We start from the raw sequence: 24,426 nt of genomic DNA, 5'->3' as shown, positions 1-24,426 counted from the left end.
AGACACGTAACAGGACCAGTCCCTCTCCAGGCGCCAGAAGCAACGCACCCAGATGCCCTGGGGGGGCGCTCAGCTCGCTCTGCCCTGCTGCCCCAGACCTGGAGGAAGGAGGGGGACAGCAGGGGGCTGGCAGGCTGTGCCAGGGTGGGGGCAGCCCCTCCATGGGGCGCTAGGTGATGTGACTCATCTGTCACGTGTTTTCTCCTGCTCTCCCCTGGGGAAGCCAGGGCAGGGGTGAAGCGGGGGGCGGGGGAGGGAGGGAACGTGGTTCTGTTGCAGGCAGCTGGGGAGAGAACACACCTGGAACGAGGGCTGGGGGTGTCATGTTATTGACTTGAACTGGGACCATATAGAACATGGTTGCAACCAAGGTCCTGTAGTGGCACCAAATCTTGTATAAAGGGGGTCAAATGAGGTGTCTCAGACGAGGTTATGGTTGGCTGATTGTGATGATGCTGTCTGTATGCGGGTATCATTTTTGTAGTTGAAGTTATGAATATTGGCTCTGTACTGTCTGCAGTTCAAACTTGTGCTCTGCTTCTGGGGGACACCCCAGACAAGTTGGGGTCAGCTCTGCCCAGCCTGCTGGATGGCCCATTAGGGACCATCAGCGACACAACTGACCCACTGAGAGAAGGCAGACACGCCTGGGGACTCAGCCAGGTGTGCAGGGACCTGCCTAGGGACAGGACTCTGAGGTGTTTCCAGGCCATGGGATGGGCAGCTTGTCCTTGGGACACAGAAAACAGAGACCACATGGCAAGAGACTATACAAAGCTCCTGCAGCTCCTCCATCTTGTCTTCAATCCTGCTTTTGACCTCTGGAGGGACTTGGCTACAAACTGAAGCTTTGAACCAAGGACTGAAGGACCCATCCCAGCTGGGGATGTTCTCCAGAGACTTGATTTGAACCTGCCGTTTATTCCATCCCTGCTACAAGCCTGAACCAAGAACTTGGCCATCACTGGATGTCATTGATTCCATTTCACCAATTCTAGCTCTCATCTGTATCTTTTTCCTTTTATGAATAAACCTTTAGATTTTAGATTCTAAAGGATTGGCAACAGCGTGATTTGTGGGTAAGAGCTGACTTGTATATTGACCTGGGTCTGGGGCTTGGTCCTTTGGGATCGAGAGAAGCTTTGTTCTTTTACTGGGGTATTGGTTTTCATAACCATCTGTCCCCATACCGAGTGGCACTGGTGGGGATACTGGGAAACTGGAGTTGCTTGTGTGACTTGTGGTTAGCCACTAGGGTAAAACCAAAGTCCTCTCTGGCTAGCTTTGGTTTGCCTTGCTGTGCATAGAAACCCCAGCCCTGGGCTGTAACTGCCCTGCTTTAAGCAGAACCAGCATCGTTATAGGGGGTGATCCTTCATCCGGGCCATGGAGATAGGGAGCAATCATGTTCCAGGTCTCTGGCAGCTTCCAGGGGTGTGGGGCATGGAGCGGACGACTGTTTCTGCCTTGCTGCATGGCAGAGATGTTAGGTCCAGGCCCAGGCCCAGGCCCAGACCCAGTCCAGCTGGGGCAATTCCTCCCCTCCCACTTTACCAGGCTCCTCCTCCCACACCATACTGCACTGCTGGGGGGCTATGAACCAGCTGCCGTGCCCTGCTCAGAGGGGGCTGGATTTCAGTGGTGGGGGAAGCGTCCCTGGCCTGGGACCCACTGGGACGAGAGGCGGTGGGAGAAAGGCCGAGACAGGCGCACGGCCAGAGCTACCTTTATTGGAAGAGATTTTCATCTACAAAAGAGTGAAAAGCAGGTTTAAAATCCCACATAAAAAGAGCTGGTGCTGGGCGGGACGAGAGCTGGTACGGCAGGTGAGGATGGGCAGCAGAACCAGCCCCTTCTCACCACGCCCAGCAGATCCACTCCGAGCAGTCAGGCCCCGTCACTCACACCCCTGACTCCCCTCGGGAGCTTACAGCCCCTTCAGAGAGTGCCCCTGCCCCTCAGTCTGCTCAGGGTTGCTCCCCCGGACCCTCCATTGTGCAGCCCAAGGGCCCAGAGCCTCATGTGTCACCCCTGCTCCCCCCACCCTCCACGCTGCCCAATGCAGCTGGGGGCCGAGATCCCAGCTTCACAGGGAGGCACCAGTGGGGTGCAGGTGACTGGCACCCCTGCTTTGGGGCACCCTAATCCCCCAGCAGACTTGCTGCCCCCCACAGCCGCCATGCCAGACCCAGGCGCACACACACACCCCACCCTGCATCAGCCAGACCCTCCCCACAGCTGCCCTCCCCCAGTAAAGCCTGAAGGGTCTGGTGAAGAGAAGCCCAACCCACGGGATACAAATGCTGGCTTGGAACTAATGCGCGGGCCTGGTTCTCCCAGCCCCACAGGCCAGGGGCTCTCTAGGGGCTGAGCTGGGACATGGGGGGTCACTGCGCAGCCCTAGCTGGGGAAGATGAATGTCTTGATTCTGCCCAAATTCATGGCTGCCTCCAAGGAGCACTGCTTCAGCCCCAGGGGGTCGGGCCAGTCCTGGGGGCTGGGGGCTGCGGACGGATGCCAGCCCCAGCTGGGGCTGGCCGAGCAGCCACTGCAGCGGAGCGCCGGGCGAGCGGGGCCCAGGCCGAGTCCAAAGGGGGCGAGCGGGGCGAAGGGGCTGCTGGGGCTCGTGCGGTTGGATCTCTCACAGGTGCTGCACCCTCTGTGGAGTTTCAGGCAGTTTGGGCCGAGAGGGGGTTCTTGCCGGGGACCAGTCTGCAGAGCAGAGCCTGGGGCCTCTGTGTAGGACAGCGCCGTCAGCACAGTGCCCCACAGGTACAGTGCCGTTGCCGTCACCCCGCCACCAGGGCGGCGCTGCTCCTCCACCGTCTCGTTCTCCGCCGGGCAAAGGGAGCTGCTATCGGAGCAGGAGGGGGGGCCAGGGAGCGCCAGGGCAGGATCCCGCAGCTGAGTGACACAGGGGGCGAGGGGTGCCCCAGAGCCCAGCGGGCGCCCACCATCCACGGGGAACAGCAGAGGCCGGAGGGCAGCGGGGCCGGCGCTCCTCATATACACGACCTGGTGCACCACGGTGACGGAGGCGAAGACTGCAGCAATGCCGGTCAAGTACATCACGCCCAGCAAGCAGGCCAGCTGTGGGGAGAGAGACTGGTCACCCAGTGCCCCTTATGCCCGCCCGTGCCCGGGGGAGCCACACAGACAGTTTCCCCAGTGCCCCCCATCGTGAGTTCAGTACCCCTCGGCAGAGCAAAACCGCCATGGCCACACCAGATGCTGGCTAACGCCATGCAGATGACGTCAGGGCTGGAGCCAGGGCTCTCCGCTGCAGCCCTCTGCGCCAGGCTCTGACCAGCAGCTGGTGGGGGGCGGGGAAGGACAGCTCGCCACCCGCCAGCCAGCAGGAGTGACCCATGCTGACCTCTGACTCTCTCCTGCCAGAGGCAGCAACGCACAACCGGCTCAGCCCTGGTCCAGAGCCAGGGGGAGGGCCGACGAAGAGGGAACAATCGTCACTTTCACCGAAGTTTGCCCAGGAACCGCTTCTCCTTTTTGTCAAAAATTCATAAACCAAAATACTATGGCAAAAAGCCTCGTATCTCCTCCCAGAAATGCTGCTGCACTGCCTTGTGCGAAATACCCTCCATGGGTTGCCCCTCCCGGACTACATTTCCCATGAGGCACCACCACGAGTGGAGCCTGTGGGGCATCATGGGAGTCGCTGGCTGTGATGAATCATGGGAAATGAAGTCCCGGAAGCAGAAGAGGCCACTGAGCTACATCTCCCAGGAGGCTTTGCAGCAGCAGTTCCAAGTAAAACACTTCTGTTTTCAGGAGTTTGGTTTCTCAAAAACAAAAATTGGAATTTTCCATGGAAAATGTTCCGCTCAAAACCTGTCTGCTGGAAAGCAGCTCCCATCCCCTCCAGCAGGAGGCAGCGCACTCACAGACATCCCCCATAGCCAGCTCCTGGCTCCAGCCCATGGCCTCCTGGTTCTCCCCCTCCCATGGTGCCCCCTTACGGGAAGGCTACTTCTGCCCTCGGGGCCTGGCCAGCTCTTACCTTCACCACCTGCTGGTAGAACTGGCCCAGGGCATGCTGCCAGAGGGACTGCTCCAGCAGGGCACACAGGTCCGTGTAGGTGAACCAGCCACGCTGGGTGCCCTGTCTCTTTGCCACGCTGAGGGGAAGGAACACAGTTAGATGTGTGCTCTGGGCACAGACCCTCCCCTGCCCTGGGCTGGGCCTGCAGCTGCCATCAGGGAATGGGTGGCTACCTCCTGGCAGAGCCTCTGCCCGTGGGTGCCGCTCACGAGCCCCAGGTCCCTGGCGGCTGAACTGTACTGGTACCATGTGCAGCTCTGCTCAGGGCGAGCTCAGGCCAAGGAGGAGCTGCCTTCCCCCTCTCTGCCCTGGGGCCTGGCATGTTGACTCCCCTCAAAGCCCCACCAGGGGAAGAGGACACAGACCCCCCCCACACCAAAGGGATTCCGCTGCCGGGTGATCCAGGCCACCTCAGACAAGCTGTGACTAGCGCGGGCCTCACCCCAGCCCAGCCTAGAGCTCCCTGGGCAAGCCGACAGCCTGCTCCTGGGGCGGCTTCGGCCGGTGGGAGGGGTTCGCAGAATGCAGCAAGGGGGGACAGAGGAGCCCAGGGCATGGGCTGGCCGACATGTACCCCAGCGGATCCGGGTATGGCAGGGCAGAAATGCCATATCTGCCTCAGAGCCAGACCCCTGCCATGAACACCCCCCCCTCAACCCCATGCCCCAAAAACCTACCATCCTTCCAGCCAGCTCAGCACTTCAAACAGCTCCTTGGGGTCAGTGTAGAGGCTCCAGTCCTGCAGGAAGGGAATGAATGGTCAGGCGGGAAGGTGGCAGTAACAGCCTAAGCAGGCCAGGCGCCTCCCCAGCCCCCAGCATGGACTAAGCAGGGTTAAGAGGGGCTGCGCGGCCATCTGAGGATGAATTCCAGGTCCATTTGGCCCATTTCCTGGCCTGGCGGGGGTGCTTCTCAGCCTGCCCACTCCCGTGGCCCCCTCATGGTGTGGGATGGCTGCCAGCCTGCACCCCAGGCAAATCTCCCCTTCTCCACGCCAGCCCCCGACCCCCCCAACCAGCCTCAGGTTAGCACCCCCTGCTGCCCAGGACGCTCTTTGAGATGCTTGAACCAGCACTCTCGGGCAGGCGGGGAGCGCCCCCTGCCAGCCAGCTGTGCACACTGCACGGACAACAGCCTCAGGGGGTTCCTGGCCGGGGTAGGTGGGGGGTGGTCAGGCAACAATCGGGGCAGCAGAACTAGGGGGTATAGCGTGCGCGCAGGGAGCAGGCTGTTCCCAGCCCAGGCTGACTGGGGATGGAGCGACCCACAGCAGGGTGGGGCCCACAGCAGACACATTCCTCCACCTCTTATCTTTGCGGGCCAGAGGCAGGACAAGCCCATGGCTCTTGGCACAGGGAGCACCAGGGAAGCAGTCCCGCTGCACCCTGGGAATGGGGCTGGCAGCTCCCAGGCAGGAAGCCCTCTCCCCCTCCGTCAGCTCATCCCTCTCCACGCAGCCTCTGATTTCACCCCAGCGCCCCACCGAGTGCCGCACCTCAGCAGGCCTGGCACGGCTGCCCAGGCCAGACGCCTCCTGGAAGCCTAACAGACCCTCTGAGTGCCAGGCCCAGCCTGGAGCTTGTGCAGCTCCCACCCCGGCAGAGCCCCAAGCAGACCCGGGAGAGCCCTCTGCTAGTTAGCCGGGTCGCTCTCAGCCACTACGAGCTACCCCAGCGCCCCGAGGCACCATTTCTCCTCTGCCCAGCGCCTCTCACCCAGACAGACAGACGCCGAGCAAGCGTGTCCGGCCTGGTCTAGTCAACAGCGCCACGGGCAGGGACGGTCTCTCACTCTGGGTCTGTGCAGCGCCCTGCACAACGGGGCCCCGATCTCTCTCGGGGGGTGTGAGGGGGGAAATGTCTGTGCAGCCCCAGCATAGAGGGCCCCCCCAGTGGGGTCGGGATACAGGCGCTACAGTGATTACATCAGCACCACTTACAATGGCCCTCAGGAAGTTCATCTCCAGCGCGTTAACAGTCTGCACTCCCACCTTGCCGGCTGCGCCCCATTCGTCATTGAACACCTCCTCCTCCTCTCCTTCGTCATACAGGTACTTGCTGGCAACCATCTGAAAGCCAGGAGCACAGCGCCCGTCAGCCCAGCCCCCGGGGAAGAGCCCACCCCAGCCTCAGCCCCAGCCCACCCCGGGCCCCACTCACCATGGAGATCAGGAAGAGGTCCGAGGAGGAGATCTGCTGTAGGTACTCGGGGTTCCGGTGCCGGAGTCTCTCGATGTAAACCAGAGCCAGCATCATGGAGCAGGGCGAGATGCAGGCTTCCCTGTGACCACAAGGCAAGAGCAGGACTTAGGGTCCCTCTGCGGCCCGGCACGCACAGCATCCCACCACCGCTGAGGCAGCCCGGCTGCTCCCATCCCCACCACGTAACGGGCAGGGCACACCACTGCCTGCTGCTGGGTAGAACAAGGCCAGCGCGTCTGTGTGCATGTGGGCACACCCCTAACGGCCCCCAGCAGACCATGCCACGGGGCTCGGATCCTCCTGCTGGCGAAGCTGCGTCCGGCTCCTCAGGCAGAGCGCTGGTTGGGAGCTAACAGGCCCAGCCTGTGCCTGCGGAGCTGCCCCGAGCGTTATGGCGTTCACGAGGGTCATGGCTTTCTCTAGTGGGGAGAGCGGCCCGACCGCAAGGCTCTGGGCCCACTCGCCCCCAGCCAGGCCCAGGCAGGCTAGTTCCGCCTGCGACAGGAAATCCTTCGATCCCTCGCACAGACAGGAACGGGCCTGGACAGAACTGGCTCCCTGCCCTGCCAAGGTGTAAAACCCCGAAGCCTCATTGCTCACTGTTGGCACTACAGGAACCTGAGAGCACCGGGCCCCGGGGAGCGGCCCTGGCTGAGCTACCCCAGGCTGAAATACAGACCAGACAGACAGGCACAGCGTACACTGCCAGATAGCTCAGGGACCGGCTGCGCACCTCCGTCAGAAAGTGACCTGGGTCAGACCCCAGCCCTCGGCCCAGGAGGGCATCACAGGGGCAGACAAGGGAAAAGGCCCAGAGAAGGTCAGTGCTGGGCCATTGAAATCCAGCACGACTCCACAGGTTTGTGGGGATGCTCTGTGGCAAGAGGCTCCCCATCCAGGCAGCTGGTAGCCACACCGAAGCGTCGAGCCAGACCAGAGGCCCCCGCCTGCTCCACTGGAGCCTCCGGCTGCAGACAACGGGCTAGGAGGGGTCGCGTCTTACCGAGACACGTGGCAAACGTATTTCTTCTGCAGCCTGCGGATGGGGCTGGGAGCGGCTTTCTGGAGCAACTCGACGGCGATGTCTAGGACAGAGGCAGAGCGGCACAGGGATTAACACCAGCAATAATCCCCCCGCCCCCCAGCCCTACTACCCTTCCCCCTCGCCCAGCCCCCATCTATTCCCTCCCAGTGCACAACCAATGCCAGCGCCCAGCCGGGAGCAACACCCGTCTGCCCAGCGGCAGAAAGCTCAGCGGGGAATGGCTGCACTCCCTTCCTTGATTTCAAGAGTGATTTTTGGTGCCTGGCTTGAGACACCTGCCAGGCAGTGCTGAGCACCCGCCCTCGGACACCAGCCCCCGGGAAGGCGTCTCATGCTGGGCAGCCAGAAATCAATCACCAAGTTCAGCATCTGTTACCCCGCTCAGTAGTCAGGTGCTTACAGAGATGCTGGCAGAAGGACAAACAGACACGGGCTCCCCAGGCGCAATGGTAGAACCCAGTGGGGAATGGCCCAAACAGCTCTGAAATTTACACCTTGGTTATCAAACACAATTTGGTGGGTCCCTTGTGCCACACCACCCCCGCTGGGTCACTGAGGCAATTCCAGGGGGCATGAGCACAGAAGTAAGCGATAGGGCAGAGACCCAGCACAGTGGGCCTTAGCCTCCAGGCTCTACCGTAACGCAGCTAATAAATCATAACGAGAAGGGAGACATGCTGGGCACCGCTCCTGCAGAAACACCCCTGTACGCATGCATGGGGGGCAACGCACAGTGGCACCAGGGAAAGGGGGCCAGAGCCTTTCCCCGGCAGCAAAAAGGGAGGTCAACCCAGCTCCGTCGCTCAGGGCTGTGACCAACCCACCCCTCTGGAGGACGTTCCTACGCCGACCTACCCCCGGGCGCAGCCAGCGCTACGGCGAACGAAGAATTCGCCCGCCGACCTCGCTGCCGCCTCGCGGGGAGGTAGGTTAAGCACAGCGCTGGGAGACCCCCTCCCATCTGCGCTGAAGGGCTGCACCGGCTCAAGGGTAGACGTAGCCTTGGCAGGTGGCCGAGTTCATCCAGCCCGTGAGCTAGTTCCAGTCCCTGGCTCAGCACACGTCCTCGCAGACGCAGGCAGGACTCACCTGCCACCGGGCTGGAGAGATTATCCAGGCTACAGTCTTTGTCCCAGCCATAATACAAGCGCTTCCGCACCCTCTCGCTCAGCTGCTGGTGCCCTGGCAGAAACTGAAGACGGGATGGGAAGGATGAGAACAAACCACCCAGCCCTGGTCCCAGAAAGATGATCTGGGTCCTCACTCCTGCAACTGGATGCAGGCAGGTGGATCCAACTGCAGGCTCAGGGTTAGAGGGACCTGTGTGCTCCTGCCGAGCAATTAGGTACCACAGTGACTGGTGCCATACGGGCGCCTGGACTGATGGGGGGGGTGACATGGGCAGAAAGGGATAGGGCAGAAACCAGAAAATCTCATGTCACTATAGAAATCCATGACATGCCCACAGCTTGAATACTGCCCCATCTCAAAAAGATGCATTCAAACTGCAAAAGGTGCGAAGAGGCCAAGGGCAACAAAAGCGATTCGGGGATGGAACAGCTTCCATAGGAGGAGAGACGTGAGAGACGTAAGAGACTGGGACCGTTCATTTTAGGACTAAGAACATGGGAACATCCACGCCGGGTCTGACCAAGGGTCCCTCCAGCCCCGGGCCCTGTCTCTGACAGTGGCCAGCGCCCACACAGGGCAATTATCGAGTGATCCATCCCCTGCCGCCCAGGCAATTGGAGGTTCAGGGATCCCTGCAGCAGGGGGTTGGGTCCCGGGCCAGGCGGAGGGGATCTGAGAGAGGTCTACACCAGGATGACTGGTGTGGAGAGAGTGAACCGGGAGGGGTTATTTACCCCCTCACACAACACAAGAACCAGGGGCCCCCCAAGGGGCTTGAAAACAAAGCCAAGGAAGCGCTTTCACACAAGGCCCAGTGAGCCCCTGGGACTCCTTGCCAGGGCCCAGACTACCCCGGCTCCGCGCCGAACCAGAGGGCTTCCTGGGGCAGGAAACACAAAGCATGACGCCGCCAGGCGGCCGCTCTGTGTTCAAGCTGGAGGCCAGACGCGGACATGACGGGCTGCCGGGGGCTGCAGACGGCGGGGGGGGCCGGGGCAGGCTGGGGGCCGGGGGGGCGCGGGCGCGGAGCCGGGGGGGGGGAGCCGGGGGCGCGGGCGGGGCAGGGAGGGGGCGAGCGGGGAGCCGGGGGGGGAGCGGGCCGGGGCAGGGAGGGGGCGGGTGGGGGGCGGGGGCACGGGGAGGGGGCGCGGGCGGGGAGCGGGCCGGGAGCCGGGGGGGGGCGCGGGCGGGGAGCCGGGGGGGGGCCGGGAGCCGGGAGGGGGCGCGGGCGGGGCGCGGGGGGGGGGGCGCGGGCGGGGAGCCGGGGGGGGGGGGCGCGGGCGGGGAGCCGGGGGGGGGGGGCGCGGGCCTGGGCAGGGAGGGGCCGGGGAGGGGCGCGGGCCTGGGCAGGGAGGGGCCGGGGAGGGGGCGAGCGGGGAGCCGGGGGGGGCGCGGGCCGGGGGGCGGAGAGGGGCGCGGGCCGGGGGGCGGAGAGGGGGCCGGGAGGGGGCGAGCGGGGAGCCGGGGGGGGCGCGGGCCGGGGGGCGGAGAGGGGCGCGGGCCGGGGGGCGGAGAGGGGGCCGGGAGGGGGCGAGCGGGGGGGGCGCGGGCTGGGGCGGGGGCCGGGAGGGGGCGAGCGGGGAGCCGGGGGGGGGCGCGGGCTGGGGCGGGGGCCGGGAGGGGGCGAGCGGGGAGCCGGGGGGGGGCGCGGGCCGGGGGGCCGGGGGGGGCGCGGGCCGGGGCTCACCGTGAACTCCTGGAAGCCGCTCAGGGGGAAGGCCCCCTCCTCGTCCAGCAGGAGCCCGTCCAGATCCATGTCGGGGCCGCCGGGCGCGCCAGGCTGCAGGCAGCAGGCTCCGGGGCGCGCCGGGTGCTGGGGCCCGCTCCGTACGGCAGCGGGGCTAGGACCGGCCTCTCTCCCCTCCTCTTCCCGGGGCAGGGGGCGGGTCTGCGCCCAGCCCTGCCCAGCGCGGAGCGCAGCCCGCCCGGAAGCAGCCGGCGGCGATTCGCCAGCCGGGCTCTTCTGCGGCCCCTTTGCTCAGCGCCCGGATACCGCGGGGATGGGTCACTTAGTGCTCGTGACCGTGAGTCTGATGGGGCGGAGCCAGCCGGGAGACCCGCCAGGTACAGCGCCGAGCCCCCACCCCACCGGGCAGCTGAGTGAAAAGCAGGATGGTCCCGGTCAAGCACTGGGCTCGGAGCCAGGACTCCTGGCTTCTTGTTCGCACCTCCAGCTGCGGGGGGAGGAGGGCTGTGACCCTGGGTGAGTCACTTCCCCCTCCGCGCCTCAGTTTCCCCTTTCGGCAAGCTGGGGACAGCAGCGCACCACTCAGGGGACTTGTGCAGACTGATCCATGGGTGTGAAATGCTTCCTGCTCCTCTGGAGGGCAGGGCACATGGGTGAAGGATGGAACATTATTACCTCCTGGCAGCTAACAAGCAGCTGGAGGATTTGAGATTAGGATCCCCCCCTTAACTGCAGGACAAATCTGACCCCAGGTTCAGAGGAGCAGCGGTGTTAGTCTGTATGCACAGAAAGAACAGGAGGACTTGTGGTATCTTAGAGACTAACCAATTTATTTGAGCATGAGCTTTCCTGAGCTACAGTTCACTCCATCTGAGACCTTCTCAGAGCTAGCCACACTGAATCTTTCAGAGGGAAAGTCAGTGGATCCATTCACAGCAGAAAATTTCTGGCTGTTAGGAACTGAAACTTTCTTGATTAATGACAGGTTTCAGAGGAGCAGCTGTGCAGGTCTGTATCCGCAAAAAGAAAAGGAGGACTTGTGGCACCTTAGAGACTAACCACTTGGTCATTCTTGCTTGTAGGTAGAAACATGACGAGAAACGTTCACCTTGGCACGTGCAGGAAGTGACAAAGGGATTAAATGCCACATTCTGGGCCCCGGGCAGGCGTCAGCCCAGTGGCTGAGAGGCCTGCCCAGTAACCAGCAGGGACTCGCATTTCCCTGCCCCGCAAGCTGCCTCTTTTGGGCACAAACTCACCCACTGTGAGCTTTGTCACAAGGACATCCCGGCCTGCCGCAGCGAGATGACATTTTGTCAAACCCCCCCCCCCCCCCCGCCCCGGTCTGGTGAGATTGCAGTGGGGGGGATTGGGGCACGCCAGAAACAGCCGCCAGAGTGGTGGTGGTGGCCCGGCGGTTCACCCCCCTGCCCGGGGAAGGAGTGAGTGAGGGACCCGCTCCACCTGGGGCACCCCCTGGGAGCAGACATGCTGGAGGCACTGGCCAGCCAGGCCCTCGTTTGGAGGTGACCTTGGAGGGAGGAGGAGGGATGGCCCTGCCAGAGAGACTGGGCCCAGCCAGCTGGCTCCTGACATCCCTGCTGGTGGGATCTCCAGGCTGCAGCCCCCCCCCGGGGCCCCTGGCAGCCCCGCCCGCCCGGGGCCCCTGACAGCCCCCCCCGGGGCCCTGACAGCCCCCCCCCGGGGCCCTGACAGCCCCCCCCGGGGCCCCTGGCAGCCCCGCCCGCCCGGGGCCCCTGACAGCCCCCCCCGGGGCCCTGACAGCCCCCCCCCGGGCCCCTGGCAGACCCGCCCCCCCGGGGCCCTGACAGCCCCCCCCCCGGGGCCCCTGGCAGACCCGCCCCCCCGGGGCCCTGACAGCCCCCCCCCCCGGGCCCCTGGCAGACCCGCCCCCCCGGGCCCCTGGCAGACCCGCCCCCCCAGCCCAGCCTGGGCCCCACAGCAGAACGCGGTGCCCAGCTGGGCGGCCGGCTCCCCCCCGACCCGCTCATGCTAAGCTCATGCAAGGGGGCGGGGCTTGGGAAAGACACCAGCGCCCCGCCCCCCGAGACAAGAGCGGCTGCTCCGCGCCCCGCCCAGCCGCAAGGAGCACGCATGCGCCGTTGGAAAAGGGTGCGCCCGCCATCGCGCGACTCCTCCGATGAGGGAGGGGGGGGGGGGGGGAAGAGCTGCACCGGAGCACGCGCAGTGGGGTCAGCAGTGTCACGTGAAGAGGGCTACCCCCCCCTGCAGTAACACGTGACGTGACGGGGGCTTGCCGGGCCGGGACAGGTGACGTCGAGCTGTCCGCCCGCGCGTGCGCAAGGCCTGCGGCCGGGGTCACGTGCGGAGGGAGCGCCCGCCCGCCTCCGGCCCCTGTCACGTGGCGCCTGCGCGCCCCAGCCGGCCTCAGCGCGCGCGGCTCCTTCCGGCGGCGGCTGACCCGCGCCCCTCCCCCGCTGCTGGGCGCGCGAGCCGACGAGCCATGGCGGGCGGCGGGCGGGCGGAGGAGGCGGCCGGGCCCGAGGCGGACGCGGAGGCCATGGAGCGGCTGGCGGCGGCGCTGAGGCAGCGGCTGCGGGGCTGGGAGGCGGCGCTGGCGGCGGCGCAGCGGCTCCTGGTCTGGGAGAGGCCGCTGCACAGCCTGGTGACGGCCGGCGGGCTCGGGGGGGCCCTGTGGTGAGCGGCGGGGGGGGGCGTGAGGCCCCGGGGGGGCCCTGTGGTGAGCGGCGGGGGGGGCGTGAGGCCGGGGGGGGGCCCTGTGGTGAGCGGCGGGGGGGGGCGTGAGGCCGGGGGGGGGCCCTGTGGTGAGCGGCGGGGGGGGGGCGTGAGGCCGGGGGGGGGGGCCCTGTGGTGAGCGGCGGGGGGGGCGTGAGGCCGGGGGGGGGCCCTGTGGTGAGCGGCGGGGGGGTGTGTGGGGGAAGAGGGGGCGTGAGGCCTGGGGGGAAAGCAGCAGGAACCACCCAGAAAACCCGATGCTGCGTTCAGACTGTTTCTCTGGGGAGATGCATTACAAATCTTGTCCATTTGTGAAGTGTGGGGCTCTCTGCCCCAATGTAGGTGCCGTGTCCCTTCCACACATATGCTATCTCATGGTGATGCTGCTGTGGTGGGAGAGTTGGCATTCTCTCCAGAGCTTGGTCAGTGCTACTTGTTCAGAAAAACCTGGCGTTGCTTTAGGTCTGGGTGAGACAAGTGTTTTTCACCCTCTCCCTAGGGGACTGAATGCAATATCACTTCTGGGCAGGGACAAGTGCAGCCCTGTTGTAGGACGGGAAGAAATGTGGTCTGTGGAGTTCTGTACTGTGCCCTGCTGTTGCCCTCTTCTCTAAGGTGCAGATCCAAAACTGCGGCCAGGCTGCATAGCTCAAGATAAGGCATCTTGTGATGTCACTGGTAGTCTCAGAGGGCTGATCAATTTTATTTAAATTTAGGGGATCCCTGGAACTCCTGGCAAGTTGTCTATGTGAGCTGGGCAGAGTTCGCATGTGCCCAGCTTGAGGCCAGTGAACCAGTTTCCTTTGGCTTAATGGCCAGTATAAAACTGGGTGTGAGTTGTTCAGTGCCCAGTTCTATAATTCTCTCATGCATCAATTGCCAGGGTGTATTCGCTTCATCGTCTTTATAGAAATCTAAAATTCCTGTTTTGAAGCCTGTATTTAAGTGCAAATGGAACTTCAAGTGATGTTCCATAGAACCTCATTTCAGAAATCATTTCTAAACACACTTTGGGACATTTTCCGAGAACCTGGATGGTCTAATGTGAGAGAGGCTTGAGGGGAGACTAAAACAAAGCATAGAATGACCCGCTATCCCCAAAGCATCCTGCAGGCTAAATCAGGGCAAATCTCATGACTGTCTCAGAGCAGAAAGTGTGTGAGAACAGTGGGTAAAGTGCAATGCTAGAAAACCATTGTGGGCAGTTGCATGCCGATGTTAACAAGATAATGCAAGCAGTGTAAAGGGAAATGAAATTGAGTTGCTGCCATACCGCAAAACCATTGCCATGTCTAGCAACGTTAGCAGCATCTAGAATGATCCAGTGCAGCATTAATGGAGGATGCTGCAGGTGCATTAGTAGAGCTGTCATGAGGACTCCAAAATTAATGGTGTCTGTGGGTCACACTGGAGAGGTGCTGGCACAGTGGGGTGTTGAGAGCTTGCACTACCTTTCTAGTACCTTTCTAGTAATTAAAATTCTCCAAAATATTTTTAAAAGACCAAAGTACAAGACTTTTCTGTCCCTATTGCATGTGTTTAATAGCTGATGTGATTGCACTTCTCTTGGGATTAACTCAAAAATGGCACTGTATACTCCCAGGGGGAATGTACCTGATGTGGGAGTCTGTAAAAAAATCAACAGTATAGTGAGGCAGGGAGGGAGGGAGGGAGGATGAATCGGCAAATACACTTCACTGTGGGAACATCCAAAATGTGCCCATCCAGGAGTTACACTAACATCTTGCCAGCTGGCATCTCACTTGCTTAAAACAGTCCTTTGCATCTGCCCTGAGTATGGGGGTGCGAACCATGAGTAGAAGGGGTCTCAGCATATAGTACGCCATCTTGTCCAAAGAGGAGGCCTCTGCGCAGATGTTCTTTCTGTCTAATGCTCCCTTGGTCTATGGGCTGCACTTCTGTATTCAAGATGAGGTCAGCCACAGTACCTAACACAGAACTGTGTGGCTTGTGTTTAGCCTGGAGTAACCTTGCTGCTTTCCTTTGACAAGCGCAGACAGGCCTCTCCCTGCTGCCAGGGAAGTGCCAAGAGGTTCTACAGGATTTGCCTATGATGATAAAGTGCATGCTCCTGCTGGCAGCTGCAGCTAATTGGAGCCTCGCCCAGGCATGTTTCTAGTTAAATTCTTTGTCCTTGCTATATTAGAGCACTTCATCCCAGGGGCACAGTAGGTTAGTAACCCTAGTAATGTTCTGGGCTGGAAGGCTCTACATACCACCTTGGTCCCTCCACTAATGGATCTCAGTGTTTGCGGACCTTGATCTCTTGCTAAGCCTGTAGCTGCTCTGTATTTCTGTTTTGGCACATTCCTTTCACCCTGCCCTGTGGTGCCTGCGTGTTCTCCCACACACACACACGCACACAGCAGCAGCATTAACAGTTTTGGAGGATGAGTGGCGGAACCAAGTTGTGGACTGGAATGAAAAACATCCTGTTTACTCATGTAAACAATGAGTCAGGTTTTTTGGCAAAATGTTCAGTCTGTGGTCTTCAAAACAGAAAAGGGCAAAATTGGTCAGAAAATCTTACTTAGAATCATAGAATATCAGGGTACAATTGAATCTAAAATTATGGGAAGAAAAAAGGTACTTGACCAATCACTCATTTAAATAATCTTCTATTACTGTTCCCTCTTTCTTAAAATTACCCAGGCTGAAAGTGCTAGAACTTGCTAAAAACTTGCATAATATTCATCGCCTTAAATGACTATGAACTAATGTGCTGAATATAGAGGGTAAACCCAAAGCAGAGCTTTGAAGCTGGAGCTGTGCTGCGAGGCTGGTGTGTTTGGGAGACGGATGTATGAGGAAAGATTAAAGGAGCTAAATGTGTCTAGTTTGGCTAAGCGACAATTACAATGGATTAAATGGGGTGTGGGACACAAGTACATGGGACACAGAATGGTTTAAATGCCACAGGTGGGGGAAGGCCTGAGTACAGTCCCACAGGGGCTATAATTGGAGATTATGAGCTGAAATTCAGAAAAGAGACATTTAAGGTGAACAGTAGGAAAAACTTTCTGAGCTGGTATGTTTTTAGCTGTAGAATCATCACCCAGAGGGAAGAGATGGGAACAGTTCTGTCTTGGCCCCACTGAAGGGAAAGGGAGGTTGTTTTGCCTGGCCCTTGATAAGACCTAATCTCTCTCCTGAGCTCTCTAACTTCTGATTCTTTGGTTTACCCTGGAGTTCAGCTCTCTGTTGCTCTGCACTAGGGGTGGCCAACCTGAGCCTGAGAAGGAGCCAGAATTTACCAATGTACATTGCCAAAGAACCACAGCTTCCCCCCTCCCCCGCTTCCAGCGCCTTCCACCCACCGGCAGCACCTCCCCCTCCCTCCTGGAGCCTTGGAGGGGGCAGAGCGAGGGCATGGCAGGCGCTGGGGAGGGGGCAGGAAGGGGTGGAGTGGGGGCAGGGCCTGTGGCAGAGCTGGGGGTTGAGCAGTGAGCACCCCCTGGCACATTGGAAAGTTGGCACCTGTAGCTCCAGCCCTGGAGTCGGTGCGTAGACAAGGAGCTGCATATTAACTTCTGAAGAGCCGCATGTGGCTCCGGAGCCCCAAGTTAGCCACCTCTGCACAGTGAGATGTGTGCACCTCCTGGTTGTCAGTGTTTCTAGTGCACTTCACTGTTTGAGGGTAGTGTCTTGATAAGTGATTCCGTGTTCCCTGGGCTGAGAGCACTTTCAGCCTGAAAGCATAGATGGCGAGGAGTGTATTTCTCCCTCTTCAGCCTGTGGCTGGCCCAAGGATGAGGTTGACGAGCTCTGGAGGGAGTCTGGAAGGAGACGTTAACCTTTCTTTGCTTGCTGCTGGGGGGTGAGAAACCAAGAAGAATGGGGCTGGAGTTCAGGGGTGGCACCTGTTTCATGAGCACCTTTTGCTGTTGAATTTATGAAGTGTTGATTTCTGCCTTGGAGAAGACAGCCCCTCTAGCTGGGGGTGAGCATGGATCTGTGGGGCTGTTGGGTACAGGCCAGAATGTCAGTGAGGGAGACGGGAGAGCCTGGGATCCAATCCATTTACATCAGCTGAGTGGTAGGGCTGCACGTGGTCCGTGCTTGGATCAGTGCGGGAGAGGACCAGCAAAAGAACTAGTGTTTGGGATCAGTTTTCTGTTGCCATCTGATGCAATCTGAGGATGGTTCAGAAACCGATGTATCATCTGTCACCACAGCTCTTCAAAACTGAGCTAGTCTTCCCAATGCATCTCCTAAAGAGTCAGTTAGAACAATTTGCATTTACAGTGTGTAGTGCTGTGAGGATTTGTACTTGTGCAGCTGTCCTTATTTTACAGCACGGGAAGCAACTCTGGCATAGAGGGGGGAGTCTGTCTGCCCACAAAGCAGCAGTTATGGATTCATCTTAGTCACAGGCGCTCACAACATTCTTCCCAGTGCACTAGCTAATGACCGCTCTGTCTGGTTTCCCAGGTTGTTTTCCTCCACTTCTCTGCGACCTCTCTTTCTCCTCAGCATCTCTCTGCTTGGAATTCTCTTACTGGAGAGGTGGAAGCCCAGGTTCCTCTTTGACTTCTCTGGTAGGTGATGCATATTGCTGTAGCTGGGGAATCATGGGATGAGGTTACCACTGCTGGGTTGTGGCGAATGCTGGTGTTCCCTGACTGGGTGATGGGAGCTGCAGGCCCCTTCCCTTCCTTCAGGGCGTTGTTCTGCTGCTACTGCCTCCCTTGCCTGGAGCGCGCTCAAATCTACAAACCGGCTTCGGCAGACTCCGTGGCGGGTTGGAGCATGTGCAAAAAGGAGGCAACAGTGGCTGGTGCAGTCAGAGTGTCTGTCTGGGGATTAGTACAGCTGCCTCAGTCCGTTAGAAGTTGCTGACAGCAGTTCAGTTTGATGGGGCCTGGCGAGGCCCAGCCCACTCGGATACGCATGTCAAAAGGACAGTGACTAGGGTGGCACAGTGTGTTTCTGCTGAACACGAGGATTATTCTGACTCTGGGTCTCCTCTGCCAGTTCAGGTGGGAAACTCCTCGGAGCCCAGGTTCTCTGAATCATCGTCACTATGTTAATCCTCCCTTTTTCTGAACAGAGTTCTTCACCTTCCAGGGATCTGTGTCAAACAGTCTGCCGTGCTGTCCTTTCCATAGGAACAGCCATCCTGGGTGAGACCAGTGGTCCAGCTAGCCCAGTAGCCTGCCTTCCAACAGTGCCCAGTGCCAGATGCTTAGGGAGAATGAACAGAACAGGGCAATTATCGAGTGATCCATCCAGTCTCGTCCAGTCCCAGCTTCTGGCAGTCAAAGGTTTAGGGACACCTAGAGCATGGGGTTGTCACCCTGACCATCTTGGCTAATAGCCATTGCTGGACCTAGCCTCCAGGAAGTTATCCAATTCTTTTTTGAACCCAGTTATAGTTCTGACCTTCACAACATCCTCTGGCAATGAGTTCCACAGGTTGACTGTGCGCTGTGTGCAGAAATACGTCCTTATGTTTGTGTTAAACCTACTGCTGGTTAATTTCATTGGGTGACCCTTGGTTCTTGTGTTATGTGAAGAAGTAAATAACACTTTCCTCTTTGCTTTCTCCACATCAGTCATGATTTTATAGATCTCGATTTTATCCCCCTTTAGTCATCTCTTTTCCAAGCTGAACAGCCCCAGTCATTTTAATCTCTACTCATACAGAAGCTGGTCCATGTCCCTAATTGTTTTTTGTTTCTCTCCTCTATCCTCCTTTCAATTATAATACCTCTTTTTTTTGAGAGGGGGGTGGGGGGTGACCAGAACTTCATGCAGTGTTCAAGGTGTAGGCGTACCATGGATTTATATAGTGGCATTATGATATTTTCTGTCTTATATTGCCTTTTCCTAATGGTTCTTTCTAAACACAATGCAGAGGGCAAGAGGCAGATTCCAGACACAAGTGTACATTGCCAATAACATAACAGTCAAAACCGATGTGTTTATCCCAGGCTGAGCCACAATCACCTCGTATGAACTGTGGCTAGGTTACTGTATTTGTTGTACAAACCAACATCTGGCTTCCAGCTAGTAGGTAACCGGGATCATCTTGCACATTGTGGCCAATGTATTATGGGGACTCTGTCAACATCAGACTCAGGCTATGTCTACACAATAGTCACTGCAGCTACGCCACTGTAGCATAGACACTTGCTGCAGTGACAGAAGCGATGTCTCCATTGCTGCAATAAATCCACAGCCTTGAGAAGCGATGGCTAGGTCTCTGGAAGAATTCCTCTGGGATAGAGGTGTCTGTACCAGGGCCAAGGTTGGCTTAGCTATGTCTCTCACAGGTGTGAAAAATTCACACCCCTGAGCAAGGCTGATCTAAGTTTTAGGTGTACACCAGGCCTCAGAGTAGCAGCAAGGAAGAATATTCAAACAAGGTGTGATTGGTTGCCATATAGTTTGAGCCCCTCCTTCAGCTAAACTTATTAAATGAATAGACTTTAGGAAACAGTTCTGTGTGAGAGGGGGCCCGTCTGTGTGTGCATGCGCGCGCGTGTGTAAGATGGGCTATATGTGACCTACTAGGTTGGTGACTTAAAGGGAGCTCTCATATGCAGCCCTGATAAGATTATCTAGGCTGTAAACGTTTTTTCAGTTGTATTAATCTCTTCATTCTCGTTGCTGTTTGTTTACTCTGTGCACTTCATTCAGCTTGGGCGGTGAAAGTAGGCTGGCCAGTTTCTTGAGCACTAGCCTGATGCTGTTTTTCCAACACTGCAGGGAAGAGTTTAAATGTTTAAAAATACCCCCCAATTCTCCAAAATGCCTATTTGCATTAGGCTTGTTAAATCCTTTAGTTAACAGAATTCTGGCTGCCCTTTATAACAGTCTTACAGAGGTGGGAGAGGGGAAGACTTTTCCTTCAAAAAAGAGCAGATCTAAAGCCATCACCTTCTCACACGGCAAACAGAAGCCAGTGCTGGAATAGTTATATAACACGAAGCAGAAAGGGAGCCAAGAAAATCAGCGTTAAGACTGATCCCATGTCCTTGACTTTCAGTGCGATAGCCTGATGCACATCCTCCCTCCTGTTGTCCTGACTTTTGCTGGACAGAACTGCTTCTCTCTGAGTTGCTTTCTTCCCCACAGGCTTCATCTAAAACCAGTCCATGGGCTGTTCTGTCCCCTCCCTGTTCACTCTGCTGCCCTCCTGCTGCTGCCAGCAGAGGGCAAATCACCTTCCTGATTTACCCAGTTAGGTCACAACCTGGATTTCAGTGTAGTCTGTTGTATCAAATTTCCTTAGCTCCTGCAAGGGAAGAGCCATGTTCCGGCACCAAGGGGACTCCTAGTGCGATGTGCCACAGCTGAACATGTAATGGCTCTTGTCTGAGTCTGGCCTCCAGCTTAAACACAGAATGGCAGCCTGGTAGCTTCATGCTTTGTATTTCTTGCAGAGCAAGAAACAGGTCAGTGCAGCACCTGTAAGAGTTTATACATATATGCACACACTCCACAAAACCAGTATGTGATAGTCTGGAGCATCATGGGAGACTGAGCGTCCTCAGTAATTCCACTTGTGGATGAAAGCTGGTACGAAACATTAGCTTTTATTCTTCAGAGACTCACCCGCCACAATTATGGATCGCAACGTGAGCACAGAGAAGCACAGCTTGTTAGGAGTCGTATTGGAATGGAATGGGTGCATTCTGCGCTCTGTAGCCATGTACCTACACCAAACATGGCCACTTCCCCTTCTTTCCATTCAAAACTAACTCTTGGAATGTCACAGTAACATGAAGGTGCTTCCTGCAATGAGGATCAAAGAGGAATCATTACTGGATCACAATACAGAACCGAGTATGAGAGAGAGAGACACTTGCCTCCAGGATCTTGTGGTCTGTTAGACCAAACACACAGGAACCACAATCTGCTGGCTGACCAGACGACAGGTAGAGCTGAAGGAGGTGCAGATCATTCCTGCATTCTTTTTTTTTTTTGTCTTGATATTTAAAGTCTATGCATAAGTGTACAAGGAGGGATTTGAATAGAGTACGTGACTGACTGGGAGTAGGGGGAGCTGCATCTGGGGTTAATACCTCTGCCTCCACCCATGAAGTTCACTTCTCCAGGGGTCCAGATCCTCTTGTGAATGGAAAACACCTCAAGTCACACTCCAGCACCAGGGTGGAGGCTTGGCTCAGTAGCTGCATTCTGTATTGACAATAACTAGGACACAAATGAATGCCTGGTGCTCTTTTAAAAAGGAGGCCTGCTTTCTAGCTGAGTTTGCACTGGGAATTTCTAAGAGCTGAGGAACCGCAGGTGCTGTCACCTGACCTGAATACTGGCAGTCGTGTCTCTTCAATGCAATCTGGTGTGTCAAGCTGTGCTTACACTGGGTTGTAAGTTAATATAAATATTTACAGTGAAATGTCAGCAGGACGTTACTGTTCTGGACAGATGTTTAAGGCCTGCTGGCTGTCCGGAATACACTCTCTAACCTCCCACTGATTTAATTGGGATGATTGCGGATGATATCTCAGCAAGGAGAGTGGAGATTTAAACTTGCTCATTTGAGTGGTCCCAGCTCCTGTGTGAAGCTCTCTCCAGCTTTGTTGTGAATGTAATCCCTCTCTTGGCTCTGCAGTGCATTGGGGTGGGCAGCACGGAGAGTGTGCTGCTGTAAGAAGGGATGGAAACTACTAATTTTAAACGAGAGCTTGAATTTTGCCAAATATGGCAATATCTGCAGAAGACCCTAACTCTGTACAACCTGCTGTTTTTTCTTCACCAGTGGATTTCTGTTGCACTTTGGTCGGCTGCAGTAGATACCCAAAATGTACTGTCATTCTGCATCTCCCAGAGACACCATATATTTGGAGCTGGTTTCAAAATCATTCAGAGTCAGCAGTTCTGGAAGGAGTCATCTCATTCCCTCTGTGACAGCCTGGCGCCCCAATATTCACCAGAGTCATGTGGCACCCCAGGGGGGACACATCACACCCTCCATTGCCATTGATTGAGTAACTCTACATTGCTTGCGGCACGGTCTGCTGCACTGACGGCCCTGGGCTCCTGTGGAATTTCACAGCCCTGGTGCTGTGCCTCGGGAAATAGGAGCGGTGGCAGCGGTCGGCCAGCGCAGTATCGCTTGTACGATAACAGTGCAGGCGTTACTTGGCTGCATGAGCTACCACCTAATGCCGCCAGCAGCAGAAAGTGCCGGTGCCGAACACAACTTCCGGAGTGATGGTGGCGTAGTGCAGGTGGCAGCTGCACCTCCAAGAGCCAGATTTCTCTGGCAGCACCTTTGAGACTTTTCAGCATGGAGCTGGGATAGCAAGGGGTTCTTGCATCCACCCCAAGAGAGAGGTAGACTCCCAGCACAGCAAATCGGCTGAATTACTAATGCTCACATTTCGTGCTGTGGCAGAAACCCATGGCTCTCGGTGTGTGACGGCTGAGCTGATCAAATAGCCACCAGAATGCAGCCTGGCAAGGAGAGTGACTGGGCAGCTGACAGCTGATTACGGGAATCTGGGTCACAGACTCGAAGGATTGCCTCCTCGCCTCTGCATGCTGTCTCCCGCTCCACTGCACTGCTCAAGAGCTGGTCGGTTCGGCACTTACAGCAAAGGGAAGCGTTTGACTGACTTGCCCACAGCTGTCATTTCCAGGGACAGTGTACGGCGAGCAAATCTGCTAAACAGAACAGCTTCCATCTCTGCATCGGGAACACTGGCGAGAGTTAAGTCTGAAGTCCAAGTCTCACTCAGCAATCACCACTGGGAAGAATGCTTATTTCCTTTTTGCATCTCACTCCGCAGGGGAGTGAGACTGGACTAGACCAACCACTTCCACTTCCTTGCTGACAAGATGCTGGGGAAAGATTCAAAAGCCCTTCTGTTCATACAAGGGTTTAAGAACCTGTTTTTTGCATACAGCTTGAATTCCCGGCCTAAATTCAGCTGACAACAGCCCTTTATTTGTATTGCACTTTTTGGATGCTTGAGAAAAAAAATCCCATCGGATCTTGGAGTTGTGGAAGCATCAGGAAATGCCTTCAGCGCTGCATAGAAGCCCTGCTTCATTGTCCCTGGGTCTGCGTCCCAAACTGGGCTGGAGAGATGCCTTGGCCAGTCAGCATTTGTCAGATTCCCAAGCCCTTGAACTGCCTGACCTACATCTGTACAGTCGGGCCCTGGGCACCTTGGTAGAACAAAGAGTAAATAACGTCGATTTCCCAGTGGGGTCAGTGCCGCCAGCAGGATATAGTTACACCCAGGAACCCCGCAACTAGTGAATTATACAGCAGGTCTGTGCTATTTGGTACCCAAGTGCGGGGAGGGGGATGTTTTTAGCATGCAAACATCCTGCCATGACATGCAGAGAGGAGCCTCCTCGGAACACTCTCAGCAGATGAATCTAGGGTGGCAGGTGCTAAAGGAAATGTAGCACGTAGCTGACAGCCCAAGGCATAGTCTGAACCATATTCAGGGACTTCGCTATTCAGTTTTCAAACAGTCTCTGAGCTCCTCTTTGCAGAGCTCAGGAGCATCATTGGTGCCTTGTCAGGAGTTGAAGGGATGCACCTGAGATTGCAGCTGCTCTTGTCTTTAATATGGTGTTGCAGCCTGTGGAAGTGACTGGCCCCAGCTTGCAGGACTCCATGTCAATCTGTATTGGTGTCCCTAGTGGAGATGGAATCTGTGGCCTGACTGCATTGCCTGCTGGGGTCTGAGAGTTGCAGCCCAGCTTAGGACAAGTGCAGCCACTGGCCCCATTACAGAGCTTCGTGGGCTCAGTCTGGGCTGTGTGCAATGCTTTGGCCACTCTGGTGTTGAAAGCTAACCTTTACCAGGACGCGTTCCTGCTTATCTCTGCACGTAAACACATGCAAACCCAAAAGCCATCTCTAGCCTGATTTCTACATGCAGGGAGATCCCCTGGCTAATTCTCTGCGCAGCTCCTAGCAATTAAGCTGTCGTGTTTTATTTTTCACTTGGCTAACGAATCTTTCCTGCTCTGTCCCTACAGCACAACCCTCGGAAGAGCCAGGAGGGGACAGGTAGGCTCACTTGTGCCTTCTTGGGAAAGGGGGCAATGGGGGTGGTGAGGTCAGTGTGGTACTCTCATCTGTCCTTCTCTCTGCCTGGCTCCCCCTCCTTTGCTCTCACTCAGGATTGTGCTCCACTACCACTGCAGTGTGTTTGTGTGCATGGTTCCTGAAGTGCCTGTTCTTTGGCTGACACACAGCTGGGTTTGCAATGGTTCCTCCTTCCGCAGTGGGAGCCGTTTGCTTCATTTGCCCAGGAACAGCATTTTGAGATTCCAGGAAACCTTGATACCCTTCAAATGTGTGTGTGCTTCTGGCACTCAGAATGTCCAGGATTTTTCCCTAAAGCTCACGCCAAGAGGATCTGTCCACCCTATTTTAAGACTCCGCAGAGAGAAGGGAATCCTTGGGATTGGCTTTTGTAGAGTATATGAGCCACCTGTAATTGCATGCTTCCGGCCCCCAGTGCTTAGCCATTGGTTATGGGCAGCATGGTCACTCTGCGTTCCAGGGCATTTGTTACCCGGGACTGGATGCTAGGAGCTCCCTGAGGGTTAATTGCAGCTCTGCTGC

At 57.5% G+C, this 24,426-nt stretch overlaps 2 protein-coding genes across 8 annotated transcripts in view; one reads left to right on the top strand and one right to left on the bottom strand.

Annotated features, from left to right (window-relative positions):
• Positions 1-1,710: 1,710 nt before the first annotated feature.
• CNPPD1 (cyclin Pas1/PHO80 domain containing 1) lies at positions 1,711-10,256 on the bottom strand. Its single transcript, XM_048868739.2, has 8 exons — positions 10,125-10,256; positions 8,396-8,498; positions 7,265-7,346; positions 6,220-6,340; positions 6,000-6,128; positions 4,738-4,799; positions 4,019-4,136; positions 1,711-3,090 (listed from the first exon to the last, which is right to left on the bottom strand). Exons 1-8 carry the CDS (start codon positions 10,191-10,193, stop codon positions 2,401-2,403), a joined length of 1,374 nt encoding a protein of 457 aa, XP_048724696.2. The 5' UTR covers positions 10,194-10,256; the 3' UTR covers positions 1,711-2,400.
• RETREG2 (reticulophagy regulator family member 2) overlaps positions 10,192-24,426 on the top strand; it is a 27,836-nt gene continuing 13,601 nt past the window's right edge. Inside the window, exons 1-3 of one of the 7 annotated variants that reach the window (XM_075117685.1) lie at positions 10,365-10,501; positions 17,295-17,401; positions 23,835-23,865. Coding sequence is in view for 4 of the 7 variants with exons in the window: in XM_075117682.1 (XP_074973783.1) it covers positions 10,192-10,501; positions 17,295-17,401 (417 nt within the window). In the remaining 3 variants the exon portion in view is untranslated. Of the gene's footprint in view, positions 10,502-10,528; positions 10,641-12,594; positions 12,804-13,010; positions 13,020-17,294; positions 17,402-23,834; positions 23,866-24,426 lie in introns of those variants that run through there. The other 6 variants (XM_075117686.1, XM_048868719.2, XM_075117687.1 and 3 more) reach the window with 6 other exon arrangements.

The sequence above is a fragment of the Caretta caretta genome, chromosome 11 (genome assembly GCF_965140235.1).
Source record: "Caretta caretta isolate rCarCar2 chromosome 11, rCarCar1.hap1, whole genome shotgun sequence".
In the NCBI taxonomy this organism is placed as follows: domain Eukaryota; kingdom Metazoa; phylum Chordata; order Testudines; family Cheloniidae; genus Caretta; species Caretta caretta.
This window is presented reverse-complemented; position numbering and strand designations above follow the sequence as displayed.